The sequence below is a fragment of the Oncorhynchus gorbuscha genome, linkage group LG07 (genome assembly GCF_021184085.1).
Source record: "Oncorhynchus gorbuscha isolate QuinsamMale2020 ecotype Even-year linkage group LG07, OgorEven_v1.0, whole genome shotgun sequence".
NCBI classification, from domain to species: Eukaryota; Metazoa; Chordata; class Actinopteri; order Salmoniformes; family Salmonidae; genus Oncorhynchus; species Oncorhynchus gorbuscha.
In genome coordinates this window covers 38,597,689-38,616,507 of record NC_060179.1, presented here as the reverse complement: position 1 = coordinate 38,616,507, position 18,819 = coordinate 38,597,689, and the positions used below count along the sequence as shown (strand labels likewise).

The 18,819-nt window shown below is 44.0% G+C and overlaps 1 protein-coding gene across 1 annotated transcript in view; it reads right to left on the bottom strand.

The window, feature by feature from the left end:
- LOC124039844 (zinc finger E-box-binding homeobox 1-like) overlaps positions 1 to 2,831 on the bottom strand; it is a 104,870-nt gene extending 102,039 nt beyond the window's left edge. The window contains exon 1 of the mRNA XM_046356303.1: positions 2,740 to 2,831. Within this exon, the coding sequence (XP_046212259.1) occupies positions 2,740 to 2,797 (58 nt within the window). The 5' untranslated portion in view covers positions 2,798 to 2,831. The remainder of the gene's footprint in view (positions 1 to 2,739) is intronic.
- Between the last annotated feature and the right edge of the window lie 15,988 nt (positions 2,832 to 18,819).

Genomic DNA, 18,819 nt, shown 5'->3' with positions numbered 1-18,819 from the left:
GATAGGAGAAGTGACAAAGGAAGCCAGTGGAAACACTAGTATCCCACAGATTGCAAACACCTGTCGTCCTGCCAGCTGGCCGGCTGTTAGCGCCTCCATGTTTACAGCTGTGACAGGAGCTCACCTTGGTCTTAGCCTGCTCCGCTCTGTCAGACCCAGGAAAACAACCAACACAGGACAGGGGAGGGCCAGACAACTAAGTACCTTTTGGATTCAGTAACCAACAGTAACCTGCTCCTAAAAAGGCGTTTAACCTGATGACAAACATAACACCCCCGACAAATATGAGGTATTGGATCAACCCAGGTTCCCTCTGTCTCTCATTGTAGTGGTACAGTATATTGAGCTCTTCCACCCAGCAGGTTGATGCACCCATATCACATGATTAAAACATCACTATGGTCTCCTGAACTTTATGTTCGATCCCCCCCTCTTGATGTATTATATTGTAGTCTATGTATTTGAAAACATAGAACATTTAAAATGGATAACATGAAAACAAAGAATAAGGAATAAAACAGATCTCAATTTATTTCTGAAATGAACATCAGATGGACAAAGTTTACAGTGACAAAATGTTGTAAATGTAGCCTAGGCTATAAATAATGTAGGCCTACCATGACTGAGGAGCAAATGCGCTAGAACAGGTCCGTTATAAGGTGTGTGTACCTTACAGAATGCACAAAATGAACCGTTGTCAATCAAGAGCTGACATGATATGGACCGGTGACCAACACCTTTTCAGACAAAAAAAGCAATAAGGAGCACACGAAATATGTCCATGTCATACAATCAATGACAGTAAGCGACAACAAACAAGGAGAGTAAGCACAACAAGCGACTCCAAGAGAAAAACCACAGCAAATTCACTCATGATGACAGCATGCAGCGCCTACAGACACAGTTGCCTTTTCTACCTGCACAAGTTGCCATTTGTTGCGGCGCACGGCACAGGGACCGCTCTCCGCTGCTTTGGAAAGGGAAGATAGAGAAGGAATCGTCTCACGGGAATCTAACAGCGTATTCAGTCCCCCGAAATCAGACTGCTGGTTTGTTTTTATGTTTTGACAGAGGGGTGTTTACAAAGACCAAAATACCCGTTTTCCGGATCAGGTAAACATGTTCTCAGTTCCTGCAAGCTGTGCTGGGTGGCTCGACCCCTTGCGATGCTGTGCCGGTGACTGTTCTCACCAGGCTTGTAAGGAGACTACGCATGTCGTCAGCTAGCCTACAGAAGAAAACCCCATATGCCTCCAAACAGCCTACAACACAAACATTATTCCTATGTGTGAACAACTACCACCTCCGATGTTGAAACAAAAGTCACAAGTCCCTTGACTAAATAAAATGAGAACACACGAGACTAATAAAACGCACAAGGCAAATACAAGCAACCCGAAGATCATGATCTTTGCAAGTCAAATAGGGTTTAACATGATTTCCAGATAAAAACCTTCCACTATTACATTTGTTAAATTACTGGCGAGAAAAAAAAACTATTCAGAGAAACCCACTGGCTACCCGGACGACCCTACAATGCAGCCTCACACACACAAACACAAAAGCACAAACAAAAACAAAATAACAACAATTATTTAAGTATAGAAACTCTGGATGAACAGATTGGCTCCAACTTCAAGTTTCGCTCCCACACCACCAAACCTTGAGTGTGTAAAATCAGAATTCCCAGCGCAGGACTGTGGATGTAAACCCACACTCCTTATATAGGCTGTGCCTTGTTTATATAGGCTGTGCCTTGTTTACACAAACAGCGCTTGATATATTCTTCCCATTCTCTGAAACGTTACCCAACAATGCATGCTACAGAAACAACGTTTTTCGTTCTTAGTTCATTTGTATTTATTAATTATAGCTACTTTACCTTGTTCTGCATATTGTCTACTTATCTTTAGCAATAACTTTTCGAATGATTTGTAAATGCACACTTGCATTGTGAAAACCAATTGAATTGTGAAAACGCGTGCATCGCGCCTACACATCGTTTACAAATAAAAGTAGTGAGAAAATAGATGTGTAGTCTACATAAACATAACATCATCCATTGAATATAATATGAAGCAGCAGAACAGCACAATTTCCACAGTAAAAACATTTCCTAAATCCCGAGCCCTCAATGTAGCAACAGTGTCTTGTCATGGCTCGCGCTACCTGCCACCGTACGACAAAGAGAAAAGCGACAGAAACAGTTATTTTTCTCGAAAGTGCATTGAAGGAATTAACCTTATACACATATTCACTCATTTCAGAACATTCTATATTCCATATTGATGGAAAAAAATACCGCAGTCCGCAAAAACAACCAGGTAACGTTATTTTCCCAGACACAGGTTTCAAAAAGCTACCCAAAGGCGAGAGACGGTGAAGCAAGCTATCAAGTTGAAAACTTTAAAAAAAATGAAAAGTGAATTTAAATAGAATTGAAAAGGGACTGAACGGGAAACAAAAGCCAAAAGCGAGTGAAGTGATGGGATTAGGTGCGTATAACGGTCCAGGGTGGTGCACTCAACCGCTAGGCGGAGGGAGAGTCGCGAGACAGGTATAACGGTACGCCACATAGGGCTATAATGGTGCGCTTACTTGCTACTTTCCAGCACTTTGACCCACTAAAACCGGGACTCCGGAGGTACTAAAGTCTTCGGAGAATAGAGAATTCGATAGAACACATTATAGTCCACTTCACCACACGAAAAGAAGGGACATTGAAGTAGTTTTACATACCGTTATTCCTCCTCGGATTTGCCTGCTTTCTGCGCTTACACCTGGGGCCATCCGCCATGATCCTTTCGCTGTGTCTAAATGCTGCTGGAGAGTCACCTCCTCTCTCTCCCCCACTCCCCCCGCTTCACCTCCCCTCCCTGCACCTGGTTTACGACACTCTGCTTTACGACATTACCTTCCACCTCCCAAACCCTAGGGTGCGTCCTATGGTATCCGGGATCCTTGGGACGTCCCTATCCCAATGAAGTTTACAGTTAAAAGGGTTAAGGTAAGGGTTAAGGTTAGGGTAAGGGTTAAGGTTAAGGACCCTAGTAACCCAAACCATAGGACCAAGAAACCTAAACTCCTACTCCATGCTTTCTTTCTGCCTGTGATCATTGCACTTTTCAACATGCTTATATAAAAAAAAATATATATATAAACTCTTCTGAGTTTCTGGTAGGGTTGGGGCCATGTCATTATGGAAGCTTAAAAGTAAGTGTCCAAGACTCTAGTGAGTCTTGTGGTTTAAAAAATCCTTAGTAGAGCTTATGTTTTAATTTAGGTTCATTATGACAGTGACACAGCTGGTACACGTAGCGGTGGGTGGAGCTTAACAGCTTGCACCTGTTATATCACTCCTCTGTGGGTGTTGTTTTTGGTGGCATGGACTGAGTAAGGCTATAACATGGAGCAAGATTAAACAATCCCCCCCCCAAAAAAATGCAAAAGACTTACAAATAAATGTATATATTTTTACATAGAATTTTTGTAATTTTTTAAACAAAAATAATAACATAAATGAAGAATGTTTCAGAGGTTTTTCACCAAAATTGGAATACATTTGCTTAGGATACCATCAAATGTATGATGCATCTAAACAAGCTTTTCTCTCCACAAATCTCATACCTTCTCTACTCTCTGGGAGAAGAGAGGGCACGTGTAGGATGAAGGAATGCGATGTGATTGTTCCGAGACTGCAGAGAGGGAGGGAGAGAGAAAGAGAGAGAGGGTCATGAGACCATCAGCCAGCCAGCCCAGCGGTGATTCAAGCCTCCTGCCTCCTACCTAAAGAAAGGCCTGGCTGTTCTCCTGTAGCACCAGGGTTCACTGTAGTGCTGGGGACAACAGGGCCCACACCTGGTTTCAAATACTATTCAAAATCACCTCAACTACTTTATCTATGCTTGATTTAGTTTGCCTGGCTAGTTCCCAAACTGCAAATCCCACCACAAATGCTCAAAGTATTTTGAAATATGTTGAATAGTGTTTGAACCCAGGTGTGGCGTACGGGAGGAAGACAGGGTCATGCCAAAACAATCTGCAGGTCCAATTGTGTCTAATCAGACCTGACCCTCCACAGTCTCACAATGGCAACCATTTGGGATGCAACATGTGGGTGATAAGAGTTGTGTGACTGTGCACCACTTTTGATCAGAGCCCTAAAGGCCCTGGTCAAAAGCTCTAGTCAAAAGTAGTGCATTAGATAGGGAATAGGGCAGGGGTTCCCAAACACTTTTGGACCCGCGTCCCCATTTTTTTTCCAATAAAAAAACAAAATCTAACCCCACTTACTGTATGACTTCGGAAAGTATTCAGACCCATTGACTTTTTCCACATTTTGTTACGTTACAGACTTATTCTAAAATGGATTACATCGTTTTTTCCCCCTCATCAATCTACACATAATGACAAAGCAAAAACAGGTTTTTAGACATTTTTTTAAATTAATGAAAAAAAAAACCTCAAATATCACATTTACATATGAATTCAGACCCTTTACACAGTATTTTGTTGAAGCACCTTAGGCAGCGATTACAGCCTTGAGTGTTCTTGGGTATGTCTCTACAAGCTTGGAACACCTGTATTTGGAGAGTTTCTCCCATTCTTCTCCGCAGATCCTCTCAAGCTCTGTCAGTTTGGATGGCGAGAGTCGCTGCTCAGCTATTTTCAGGTCTCTCCAGAGATGTTAGGTCAGGTTCAAGTCCGGGCTCTGGCTGGGCCAGAGGACATTCAGACACTTGTCCTGAAGCCACTCCTGAGAGTCCTTTAGGTGCCTTTTAGCATATTCCAAGCAAGCGTTCAAATCAAATCAAATCAAATGTATTTATATAGCCCTTCGTACATCAGCTGATATCTGAAAGTGCTGTACAGAAACCCAGCCTAAAACCCCAAACAGCAAGCAATGCAGGTGTAGAAGCACGGTGGCTAGGAAAAACTCCCTAGAAAGGCCAAAACCTAGGAAGAAACCTAGAGAGGAACCAGGCTATGTGGGGTGGCCATTCCTCTTCTGGCTGTGCCGGGTAGAGATTATAACAGAACATGGCCAAGATGTTCAAATGTTCATAAATGACCAGCATGGTCGTATAATAATAAGGCAGAACAGTTGAAACTGGAGCAGCAGCACGGTCAGGTGGACTGGGGACAGCAAGGAGTCATGTCAGGTAGTCCTGGGGCATGGTCCTAGGGCTCAGGTCCTCCGAGAGAGAGAAAGAAAGAGAATTAGACAGAGCATATGTGGGGTGGCCAGTCCTCTTCTGGCTGTGCCGGGTGGAGAGTATAACAGAACATGGCCAAGATGTTCAAATGTTCATAAATGACCAGCATGGTCGAATAATAATAAGGCAGAACAGTTGAAACTGGAGCAGCAGCACAGCCAGGTGGACTGGGGACAGCAAGGAGTCATCATGTCAGGTAGTCCTGGGGCATGGTCCTAGGGCTCAGGTCCTCCGAGAGAGAGAAAGAGAGAATTAGAGAGAGCACACTTATATTCACACAGGACACCGAATAGGACAGGAGTACTCCAGATATAACAAACTGACCCTAGCCCCCCGACACATAAACTACTGCAGCATAAATACTGGAGGCTGAGACAGGAGGGGTCAGGAGACACTGTGGCCCCATCCGAGGACACCCGGACTGGCCCCGGACAGGGCCAAACAGGAAGGATATAACCCCACCCACTTTGCCAAAGCACAGCCCCCACACCACTGGAGGGATAACTTCAACCACCAACTTACCGTCCTGAGACAAGGCTGAGTATAGCCCACAAAGATCTCCGCCATGGCACAACCCAAGGGGGGGCGCCAACCCAGACAGGATGACCACATCAGTGAATCAACCCACTCAGGTGACGCACCCCTTCCAGGGACGGCATGAGAGAGCCCCAGTAAGCCAGTGACTCAGCCCCTGTAATAGGGTTAGAGGCAGAGAATCCCAGTGGAAAGGCGGGAACCGGCCAGGCAGAGACAGCAAGGGCGGTTCGTTGCTCCAGAGCCTTTCCGTTCACCTTCCCACTCCTGGGCCAGACTACACTCAATCATATGACCCACTGAAGAGATGAGTCTTCAGTAAAGACTTAAAGGTTGAGACCGAGTTTGCTTCTCTGACATGGGTAGGCAGACCGTTCCATAAAAATGGAGCTCTATAGGACAAAGCCCTTCATGTGCCTTTTACTGAGGAGTGACTTCCGTCTCGCCACTCTACCATAAAAACCTGATTGATGGAGTGCTGCAGAGATGGTTTTCCTTCTGGAAGGTTCTCTCATCTCCACAGAGGAACTCTAGAGCACTGTTAGAGTGACCATCGGGTTCTTGGTCACGTCCCTGACCAAGGCTCTTCTCCCCCGATTGTTCAGTTTGGCCAGGCGGCCAGCTCTAGGAAGTCTTGGAGGTTCCAAACTTCTGTGCCTCGACACAATCCTGTCTCGGAGCTCTACGGATAATTCCTTCGATCTCATTGCTTGGTTTTTGTTCTGACATTTACTGTCAACTGTGGGACCTTATATAGACAGGTGTGTGCCTTTCCAACTCATGTCCAATCAATCAATTTCACCAGAGGTGGACTCCAATCACATTGTAGAAACATCTCAAGGATGATCAATGGAAACAGGATGGACCTGAGCTCAATTTCAAGTCTGATAGCAAACGGTCTGAATACTTATGTAAATATAGTATTTCTGTTTGTAAAAAAATGGTAAGAAAATTGTAAGAAACATGTTTTGCTTTGTCATTATTGGGTATTTTGTGTAGATTGATAAGATAAAAAAAATATTACATCCATTTTAGAATAAGGCTGTAACATAACAAAATGTGGAAAAAGTCAAGGTGTCTGAATACTTTCCGAATGCACTGTAGCTGAATAAAATACATTTCTGAGGGAATGCCCACACTATTCTGTATTGAGCGGTTCACAAAGTAACAGATCCTCTGACAGTATATGCTTAATTTAGAGTATTTGAAAATATTGTATTTAACTAGGCAAGTTAGTTTAGAACAAATTATTATTTACAATGACGGTCTACCGGGTAACAGTGGATTAACTGCTTTTGTCAGGGGCAGAACGACATATTTTTACCTTATCAGCTCGGGGATTCGATCCAGCAACCTTTCGGTTACTGGCCCAACGCTCTAAACACTAGGCTACCTGCCACCCCAATTTACAGTGGGGCAAAAAAAGTATTTAGTCAGCCACCAATTGTGCAAATTCTCCCACTTAAAAAGATAAGAGAGGCCTGTAATTGTCATAATAGGTACACTTCAACTATGACAGACAAAATGAGAAAAAAAATACAGAAAATCACATTGTAGGATTTTTAATTAATTAATTTGCAAATTATGGTGGAAAATAAGTACAGTGCCTTGCGAAAGTATTTGCCCCCCTTGAACTTTGCAACCTTTTGCCACATTTCAGGCTTCAAACATAAAGATATAAAACTGTATTTTTTTTGTGAAGAATCAACAACAAGTGGGACACAATCATGAAGTGGAACAACATTTATTGGATATTTCAAACTTTTTTAACAAATCAAAAACTGAAAAATTGGGCGTGCAATATTTCAGTTTTCAGTTCTTTCCACAGATTCTCGATTGGATTCAGGTCTGGACTTTGACTTGGCCATTCTAACACTTGGATATGATTATTTTTTAACCATTCCATTGTAGATTTTGCTTTATGTTTTGGATCATTGTCTTGTTGGAAGACAAATCTCCATCCCGTCTCAGGTCTTTTGCAGACTCCATCAGGTTTTCTTCCAGAATGGTCCTGTATTTGGCTCCACCCATCTTCCCATCAATTTTAACCATCTTCCCTTTCCCTGCTGAAGAAAAGCAGGCCCAAACCATGATGCTGCCACCACCATGTTTGACAGTGGGGATGGTGTGTTCAGGGTGATGAGCTGTGTTGCTTTTACGCCAAACATAACGTTTTGCATTGTTGCCAAAAAGTTCAATTTTGGTTTCATCTGACCAGAGCACCTTCTTCCTCATGTTTGGTGTGTCTCCCAGGTGGCTTGTGGCAAACTTTAAACAACACTTTTTATGGATATCTTTAAGAAATGGCTTTCTTCTTGCCACTCTTCCATAAAGGCCAGATTTGTGCAATATACGACTGATTGTTGTCCTATGGACAGAGTCTCCCACCTCAGCTGTAGATCTCTGCAGTTCATCCAGAGTGATCATGGGCCTCTTGGCTGCATCTCTGATCAGTATTCTCCTTGCATGAGCTGAAAGTTTAGAGGGATGGCCAGGTCTTGGTAGATTTGCAGTGGTCTGATACTCCTTCCATTTCAATATTATCGCTTGCACAGTGCTCCTTGGGATGTTTAAAGCTTGGGAAATCTTTTTGTATCCAAATCCCGCTTTAGACTTCTTCACAACAGTATTTCCGACCTGCCTGGTGTGTTCCTTGTTCTTCATGATGCTCTCTGCGCTTTTAACGGACCTCTGAGACTATCACAGTGCAGGTGCATTTATACGGAGACTTGATTACACACAGGTGGATTGTATTTATCATCATTAGTCATTTAGGTCAACATTGGATCATTCAGAGATCCTCACTGAACTTCTGGAGAGAGTTTGCTGCACTGAAAGTAAAGGGGCTGAATAATTTTTCACGCCTAATTTTTCAGTTTTTGATTTGTTAAAAAAGTTTGAAATATCCAATAAATGTCGTTCCACTTCATGATTGTGTCCCACTTGTTGTTGATTCTTCACAAAAATATACAGTTTTATATCTTTATGTTTGATGCCTGAAATGTGGCAAAAAGTCGCAAAGTTCAAGGGGGCCGAATACTTTCGCAAGGTACTGTATTTGGTCAATAACAAAAGTTTTTCTCAATACTTTGTTATATACCCTTTGTTGGCAATGACAGAGGTCAAACGTTTTCTGTAAGTCTTCACAAGTTTTTCACACACTGTTGCTGGTATTTTGGCCCATTCCTCCATGCAGATCTCCTCCAGAGCAGTGATGTTTTGGGGCTGTTGCTGGGCAACACGGACTTTCAACTCCCTCCAAAGATTTTCTATGGGGTTGAGATCTGGAGACTGGCTAGGCCACTCCAGGACCTTGAAATGCTTCTTACGAAGCCACTCCTTCGTTGCCCGGGCGGTGTGTTTGGGATCATTGTCATGCTGAAAGACTCAGCCATGTTTTATCTTCAATGCCCTTGCTGATGGTAGGCTTTGTTACTTTGGTTCCAGCTCTCTGCAGGTCATTCACTAGGTCCCCCCGTGTGGTTCTGGGATATTTGCTCACGGTTCTTGTGGCAACACCCACCCGTAGCACGCACTCCAGCAGGTGTATCTCATTGATCATCCCTAAAGCCAACACCTCATTCGGCCGCCTTTCGTTCCAGTACTCTGCTGCCTGTGACTGGAACGAATTGCAAAAATCGCTGAAGTTGGAGACTTTTATCTCCCTCACCAACTTCAAACATCAGCTATCGGAGCAGCTAACCGATCACTGCAGCTGTACATAATCTATTGGTAAATAGCCCACCCATTTTCACCTACCTCATCCCCACAGTTTTTATTTATTTACTTTTCTGCTCTTTTGCACACCAATATCTCTACCTGTACATGATCATCTGATCATTTATCACTCCAGTGTTAATCTGCAATATTGTAATTATTCGCCTATCTCATGCCTTTTGCACACATTGTATATAGACTCCCCTTTTTTCTCTACTGTGTTATTGACTTGTTAATTGTTTACTCCATGTGTAACTCTGTGTTGTCTGTTCACACTGCTATGCTTTATCTTGGCCAGGTCGCAGTTGCAAATGAGAACCTGTTCTCAACTAGCCTACCTGGTTAAATAAAGGTGAAATAAAAATAAAAAAATTAATAAAAAATCATTTTGACCACACGGGGTGAGATCTTGCGTGGAGCCCCAGATCGAGGGAGATTATCAATGATCTTGTATGTCTTCCATTTCCTAATAATTGCTCCCACAGTTGATATCTTCAAACCAAGCTGCTTACCTATTGCAGATTCAGTCTTCCCAGCCTGGAGCAGGTCTACAATTTTGTTTTTGGTGTCCTTTGACAGCTCTTTGGTCTTGGCCATAATGGAGTTTGGAATGTGACTGTTTGAGGTTGTGGACAGGTGTCTTTTATACTGATAACAAGTTCAAACAGGTGCCAATAATACAGGTAACGAATGGAGGACAGTGGAGCCTCTTAAAGAAGAAGTTACAGGTCTGTGAGAGCCAGAAATCTTGCATGTTTGTAGGTGACCAAATACTTATTTTTCACCATATTGTTTTATTTTATTATTATTATTTTAATTTTATTTACCCCGTTTTCTCCCCAATTTCATGGTATCCAATTGTTTTAGTAGCTACTATCTTGTTTCATCGCTACAACTCCCGTACGCACTCGGGAGAGACGAAGGTTGAAAGTCATGCGTCCTCCGATACACAACCCAACCAAGCCGCACTGTTTCTAAACACAGCGCGCATCCAACCCGGAAGCCAGCCGCACCAATGTGTCGGAGGGAACACCGTGCACCTGGCAACCTTGGTTAGCGCGCACTGCACCGGCCCGCCTCAGGAGTCGCTGGTGCGCGATGAGACAAGGACGTCTCTACCGGCCAACCCCTCCCTAACCCGGGCGACGCTAGGCCAATTGTTCGTCGCCCCACAGACCTCCCGGTCGCGGCCGGTTACGACAGAGCAGGGGCACGAACCCAGTCTCTGATGGCTCAGCTGGCGCTGCAGTACAGCGCCCTTAACCACTGCGCCACCCGGGAGGCCCTTTCCACCATAATTCGAAAATAAATTCATTAAAAATCCTACAACGTGATTTTCTGGATTTTCTTTCTCTCATTTTGTCTGTCATAGTTGAAGTGTACCTATGATGAAAATTACAGGCCTCTCTCATGTTTTTAAGTGGGAGAACTTGCACAAATGATGTTCTTTCCCCCCAGTTTGATTTAGTGCTTGGTTTTGTCCACTTGGTTCTAACGGCTTGTGGGAATAATAGAGGAAAACATTATGTACCTGAGAGTCTTGTCTTTCAGTGATGGGGTCATATTATTGTTCAAAATATGGAGCTACATTTGTAGGAAGACAACAGAAACCACTAAGTTTATTGCAACTGCATCTAGCGGCTACTGGAGGTTACTGACATAAGTGATGTGCGTGATTGTGCCGGATCCAAATGGTCGATTATCCAGGGCATGGACCAGTAAAGGAGACGAGAGCAGGTACGAGGTGATGTTCAGAGAGGAGGCGAGGGCCTGGTCAATGAAATTCCTGATGAGTCCACTAGAGCTGTAGAGACAACACCTGAGGGACAGACAAGCCAGTAAAATGGAAACCTGGAAGGGTTTGGAGGAAAAACATTATGATGGAATACTCATGCCTACCCTGGGAGACGGATTATCATGGGGCCACCCCTCTGCCCAGTGGCCCCGAGTTGGGACACACCGGACACCGCTGAAGCTGGTGCCCCTACTGGCCGCAATAGGAACACAGCCCCAAATGTCTCTGGTGACGCCGCTCTGCCGTGGAGAGGTGTGTGGTGTGGGCCCTACCTCCATGGGTTCAGACTCTTTCTCATGTAAGCGAGGGGTGAGGGAGGTGCCAGCATTCTTGAAAAAGTTTGTCCAGACGGAAGGCCATCGCAGTGAGCGCGTCCAAGGAAAGGTCGTCATCCCGGCGCACCAAATCTCTCTGTCTGGACCTCCTCACGCAGTCCTCTTTGGAATAGGGTGCAGAGCGCCGGTTCATTTCATCCGCTGCAGGCTGCCACTGTCTGGAAGTTGAGGGTGTACTCAGCAGCGGTCTGGACACCCTGCCGGAGTTGGAATAGTCGCTCACCTCCCTCTCTCATCCGGTGGATGATCGAAGACCGCCCTGAACAGAGCCATGAACCTCTCGTAGGAACTCAGCTCTTCCTCTCCACTCTCCCAGACAACTGTAGCCCACTCCAACGCCCTCCCGGTCATCAGGGAAATTACTGTGGCCACCTTGGCGCCCTCAGTGATGGGGGCTCCCGTCTGACGGCCGAAATAGAGGGAGCACTGGGGTAGGAAGCCACGGCATTTGGATGGCGTCCCGTCATACTTGTCCGGGAGGTACAGTCAGGCATCGCCTCCCTGGGCAGATTGCTGGTTAGGTTGGGGGACTGGCTTGCTGGAACGACTCGTGGTAGGAGGCCCTCCGCTAGTTGGAGTCGAATCCTCTCGGGTGGAGGACCTCACCCATGGCCGCACTCAGTTGCGCTAGCTGATTGTGTTGTTGGCGGGGTAGGTGTCCCTGTTCTCCGACCATCTGGGAGATGTCTTTCTCTTCTGCTGCTTCCATAGTTTGTGAGGCATTATTCTGTAATGTATAAGCTGGGAGTCAGGAAGCAGGTGTAGAAGGTGAGTTTAATCATTATAAAACGCAGATAAACAAAACAGGAGTAGCGTACTAAACGAGACCAAACCAATACAGCCTGATGACTGAGGCTACTCAGGGCTAAATAAATGGAGAGTAATCAAGGTGATGATGAGGTCAAAGTGTGCATAATAATGGGGATCAGGTGTGTGTAATGATGGTGCCAAGACTGGTGGTTATTAGACCGGTGATGTCGAGCGCTGGAAAGGGGGATAGAAGAGGCATTTGAATTGAATTATATTTCCTTTAATTCAAATTGCAATTCTGTATCCTGTTTACCACTTAAATTCAAATTAAATTCAAGAATTGAATTGGAATTGATGAGGCATTCTCAATTCAATTCTGGATTTAGCACAGTCCTGCTTGCTAAGGTCAAAATGAAATTCTTCTTGAGGTCCCATGGTAGGCAGGCAATTATAGGTCACACACAGGAGCAACTGTTGCTGTTTGGCCAAGCTATTCTTATACCTACAAACTATAGGGTTTATTGTACACAGACTTGAGGCATTCCTTTTGTGTGGAGAGAGAAAGCTTGGCATTATGTCTACTTAGTATATTTGAACCAAGAGCCAAAAAATGACATTTCAGCTTTTAAAACATAAGACAGATTTTACACTCAGATTGTTTTACAGCAAATATATTTGACCTGTTCAGCTTGTAAATAACCACACATCTATTATCATGTTACCTATAACATTCACTATTTGGTCAAACACCTCTTGAAGAGTCACATCTCATAATTAATTAGAAAACTAGAGATAAACTGACTGTTTATGTGACTGCAGGCTGAATAATTCAGCAGAGTGGTCGGTCGGTCGGTCCACAGTGAACGGCCATGCGGTGGGGCCTCGGTTGTCCTGACGGGGAATAATAGTTTTAGCATACCCAATGAGTCCCTCCTAACCTGTTTCAGTTTCCCACGGTAGTCAACCCGCCAGGCCATGTTGGATAGGGGATGGGGGAGGTGAGAGTAGAGCGGTTTCACCCACGCCCCATCCTCCCTCCCTCCATCCCTGCTGAAAAAAGGCCCAGAAACAGTCTACATCAGCAAAGATCAATGATGAGGCGTTTAGCTAAACCACGTTCTGTTCCTGTTCATACCCTGCTCGTGCAATACAAAGACGACTGACTGGAAAAAGAGATGGTTGTTATCCAATGGAAACTCTCTCAAATCTTTCCCATTTTCCTTGGATTATGCCACTGTTAGCGTGAAGTCATTTTTTAAACGAAACATCTGTGGAAAACAAAGAATAATAATAATATGACTACCAATAATGAAACGGTCTGAAGAGAGGGAGAGTGCTCTCTGGTGTGTTTAAAAGCAACTCGAATGAAACAGGTCAATTTATTTTCTTTGGCACAAGTATTAGGATAAATTCATATACTGGGGGATGAAGACTGATGGTTATGCTATTATATACAGACACCCTTCAAGTTGACCCTACAGCTAGAGTAAGATGGTTCAAAGAAGTCAGTTACAATGCATGGACTTCATTTATAAAAAATTGGCACCAAGGACCAAAAGCAATATTGTAGCTATTAATACAGATATTGAAAGATACAGCATTCTCATTAATCTAAAATTCACGAACATCCCCCCAACACGGAATAACCTACTACAGATGTTCTTAAACTAGCACAATTCACAGAAATAATGACATCAGCAATAAAAGAGGATATTGTCTTTAACTAACTAACCCCATCCCAGGAAGTGAGAGAAATAAAAGGATGATTAGAGCTGCTTGTGATGGCTCCTGTTGAGAGACAGAGGCAGGGGATGGGGAGAGGGTGAGAGGGAAGGAGAGGATCATGCTTCTCCCTTAAAATTAGTATTGATCCTCTTATGGCTGGGGTCGTTTAGAAATTTTATGCTAACAGCGGTGTGGTGCAGTGGAGGTCCTTACCGGCCTAGCCAAAGCAGGAGGCAGGAGACAGGAACCTAGCTGGCAGCCTGCCGGTGGGCCTGGGGTTCTGTGGAGGAGGGCTCTGTACTCTATTTTCTATATAGTGCACTACTTTTGACCAGGGCCCTGGACAAAAGTAGTGCACTATATAGGCAATATGGTGCCATTTTGGGATAGACCTGTAGTAGAGGGCTCTGGAGCAGAACAAGAGACCTGGTGTGGGATTGGGTTGCAGAGAGGGGCCCAGTCTGGGCCTGGACCCCACCAAGCCATCTGGGCTGTCAGTTAAGAGCATCAGCTTTGCTGGGGAGGGACTAAGAGAGAGAGAGCGAGAGAGAGAGAGAGATGAGGGGGAGGGAGAGGAATAGATGAAGCTAAAATGAGAAAGGGGTAGTGTTGGCACACTTCAAGATAACAGAGAGAGGGAGGGAGGGAGTGAGCGAGACATAGACACTGAAAGGAAAATAGAAACAGTTCAGGTTGAGACAGTGACAAATGGGGATGCGTGATAAGAAGGAAAGCAAGAGTAGAGGAACAGAGAGCAAAGAAGAGAGAAACAGAAAGCACAAAAAGAGAGTAGAGAGAGAGAATAACACACTATTGGTTATAAAACAAAGAGAGGCCAGCAGCAGTGAGCAGTCAAAGTGTGGCGGTGATAGAGAGAGAGAGACACCAGAGCCTAAACAGGCTAATCTCTCCCAGGAGAGCACAGCTAAATGTGAGGCCCAGGACTTCCTCTACACATCCCTTACATCACCACACCAGACTCAGAGTCGTGGTGATAGATGATAACAAACTAGAGGAGAGTGTACTGCACACCCCCAGCTGCCCGGGTGGGGCAAAGATGGTTATTGATAATAATAGAGAGATCCATTACCAATAATAGGCCAGACAAACTCATTTTCAAGACTTCACTAATATCATCAACATCAATCAATCACAGCACATATTTGGGCTCCTTCTGTATATTTTACCTGATTAAGTAGAATCCTGTTGAAAGTAATGTTAAAGTACCAATTATATTCCTATATTCCTTTTCATTTATAGCCGAGTGTCAAAACACTGGTTTTAAATGTCCAAATGCATAATCAATATGCTGAAATGTCTTGATATTTTAAAGACGAAGACATAAAAAGGACTCCCTACACACGTGTCACACTTGTGTTCAGATAACTTGTATTTTGCTTAATTAGTACATTATAAACTGCTCAACATTTACCAGGCAGTCACTCAAGACGGGAATTGATTAGCTTGTTCTACTGTAATCAATAGCGTGCGCAAATTAATCACTCACGTCGATATTTGTATTGAAATCAATGAGGGGATTCGATTAATCTGGCACGGGCGTCCTGGTAGACGTGTTTTGCACCGGGTGAAAGTTGATTACATTTGTTTTTTTATACGAAGTCGGAAAGGAACAAACAACAGCGACGTAATTAAGCTTGTGGAGTAATGAGTAGGATACAAATGCTTTATCTGCCTTCAATTAAAACTATTGTGAAAATTAAAACAAATATTTTATGGAAAATAGTTATGTTTCTGGACGACGCACATTGCTGCCATGTTGACAACATGACTGAGTGGCACAGACCACTGTTTGATTCGAAAAGTGCGCTCCTCCCTCACCACTTTTGCCCGTTCACGTCTCAGGCCATAGACTGGTGCCCTACGGTTCAGCATAATCGAATCGGCCCAATGGAACTGGGACTACGGTCACAAGAAAAATGGCGGCGCTCTTCCTACAAACGTCTCTGGCCTTAATAACACATACGGATTTGAGGGTCAAATTATCACTCAAATGAAAGCTAGCCCCTGTCGCTATTTAGAAATCGACGTGAGAATATGATTTACTGAAGTTAACCAGTAGAACAAGTCTTACAGAAGGAAATACAACACTTTTCTACTGGTTAATTCCAGCGAATTCAAAACGTCAGCCTGCGCCACCATGGGGAAATAAAAGTAAAATAAAATAATACAATATGTCAAAATAATGTTTACAACAATGACATATATTTCGTACTACTTTAACCATGGAGTGAGTAAAGAAAATGCTCCTAAATACAATTTAACCACCAGGGGCTCTAGACTAGAGCTTCCATAGTGACTATACACCTTTGACGTCCCTACTAATAAGCAATAATAGTTACTACTACCAAAATACAAATGTATATTACTGGATAGTTTGTCATGAACAAACAATAAATGACACAAATAAACAAATCATATTGCCACATTTTTCTCATACATACTCTTGGAAATGTTTCTCATCCATACTCTCCGACCGAGTCTCACAGGTCAAACCCAACCCTTGGGAAGGGACATTCCAGAACAAATACCATAACTATTGAACACACACACACACACACACACACACACACACACACACACACACACACACACACACACACACACACACACACACACACACACACACACACACACACACACACACACACACACACACACACACACACACACACACTGCAAACCCAACAATGTTTGAGGACTAGATTTCAATCTTAGTCCGTTTTCCTCCTAAACGCCAGGTCATTCTGAACTCACTTCCTGTCTGCTATGACCTAATTTTATTTATTGTCACATACACCAAATAGGTGCAGTGAAATGTGTTGTTTTTAAAGGGTCAGCAATAGTAGTACTAGAGCAAATGAGGGTTAAGTGCCTTGCTCAAGGGTACATTGACAGAGTTTTCACCTTGTGGCCTCAGGTATTCGAACAAGCGACCTTTCGGTTACTGGCCCAACGCTCTAACCGCTTGGCTACCTTCCTTTCTGCTCTATGGATTTTTCTCCTCAACAGGAAATATTTGACTGACACAAACAATCCGAGTCAGGACATGGGGAAAGATCCAGGGCATTCACACATTGTTGTGAAGTAATGCAGGACAGCACTGGTCATCTGAGTGCACCACCTTCTATTCATTTGGGAATCACATTCAAATGGCCTCATATTTTTCTCTCTGTATAAGATGAGACCTGAAGAGGTTTTGGATAAGGGACCAATATCACCCATCTAGACGCACGCACACACACACACACACACACACACACACACACACACACACACACACACACACACACACACACACACACACACACATACACATACACACACACACACACACACACACACACACACACACACACACACACACACACACACACACACACACACACACACACACACACACACACACACTTAAATAAACAAACACAAACTCACTCGTATGAATTTACACTGACTGTGTCATTAGCTGAGTGACTGAGGTCTTCTAACCTCAGGGTGAATACAGTAACGTCTGTCAGCCCAACTCTCCAAGATACATACTTACCTTGGCCGCTCAGTACAGCGCTCTCTCGCTCGCTCTGTGACAGTGTGTGGTACATGCGTGTGTTTCGTGAATGGAGACTTTGGAGCTTTCGATTATGGCAAGGAAAGCATACGTGTGTTTGTGTGCATACATATGTGTGTGTGTATGCATGTGTGTACGTGTGCCTCAGACGCTGAGCCCCAGACAATCTTTCCTTCCTCAGTCTTCCCCCTGTTGTGATTGTCAAAAGAGACAGCCGTCCCCTGGAAACCACTGTTTTAAATTTATACTGTGTTTATTGGAGCGCCTGTTGTATTTTACTGCTCATTTGTTTCTGTTCCTGGAACGGCCACCCTTACGTTTTGCAAAGACGTCAAGCTCAGTATATCAAGGTGTTATTGTTGGAGGCATCTTCTCACATTTTAAAATCGCTCTGCGATGAAATAATACCTGTGGGGTGAGATGTAGTGAGAAGGGAATTATTACTCAGGTGTTACAGGCAGAAGGAAGGATATTTTCCCAGACCACTCTTCTCTTTCTCCCTTCACCCTTATTTTAATATTGATCTGCCGTGCTGAATGAGAGTCTTCCAAAATGGCGTATCTGACTGCAGCTCCATTCTTTTCCGTTGTGGCGATGGGAAAGGGTCTTCCACAATGGTTTTACGGTGAGTTACCATGGTATAAGCATGTACGACCACACAAAACAACCAAATGTATGATTATGATGAGTAGAATAAAACAACATCCACTGACATTTCAGATCCGTTCATGTGCCACAAGAGTAAGACATTTCAAATCTGTTCCCGTGCCTTCATTGCATGTTTACTCTATATGCTGTTGTAACGGAGGTAGTGTTCCGAGTCATAAAGTATGTGTTCGTCTTAGATGACCATGGGCATAACTGCATGTGAATGACTGCAGTTTCCCTCCATTTAACCTCCCCCTTATAAATCCCAGTTGCCAAACTCCAACAGACCTTCTCTGGTCCTCTACTCTGTAAAGTAACTTAGGTTTCATTAAAGGGAGGATTGCCTGGGCTCCTCGCCTTACCATTATGACTTTAGAACTGGCGACTTAATGCAATTTCACATCTCAAGGTCCACGCGTCCGCTACAGGGTCCAAACCCCTGACTAAGACTGAGCCCGACCACCCACATCTTTACAAGCACCGACCGGCGAGGTGCTGAAAGGGTTACACGGGACC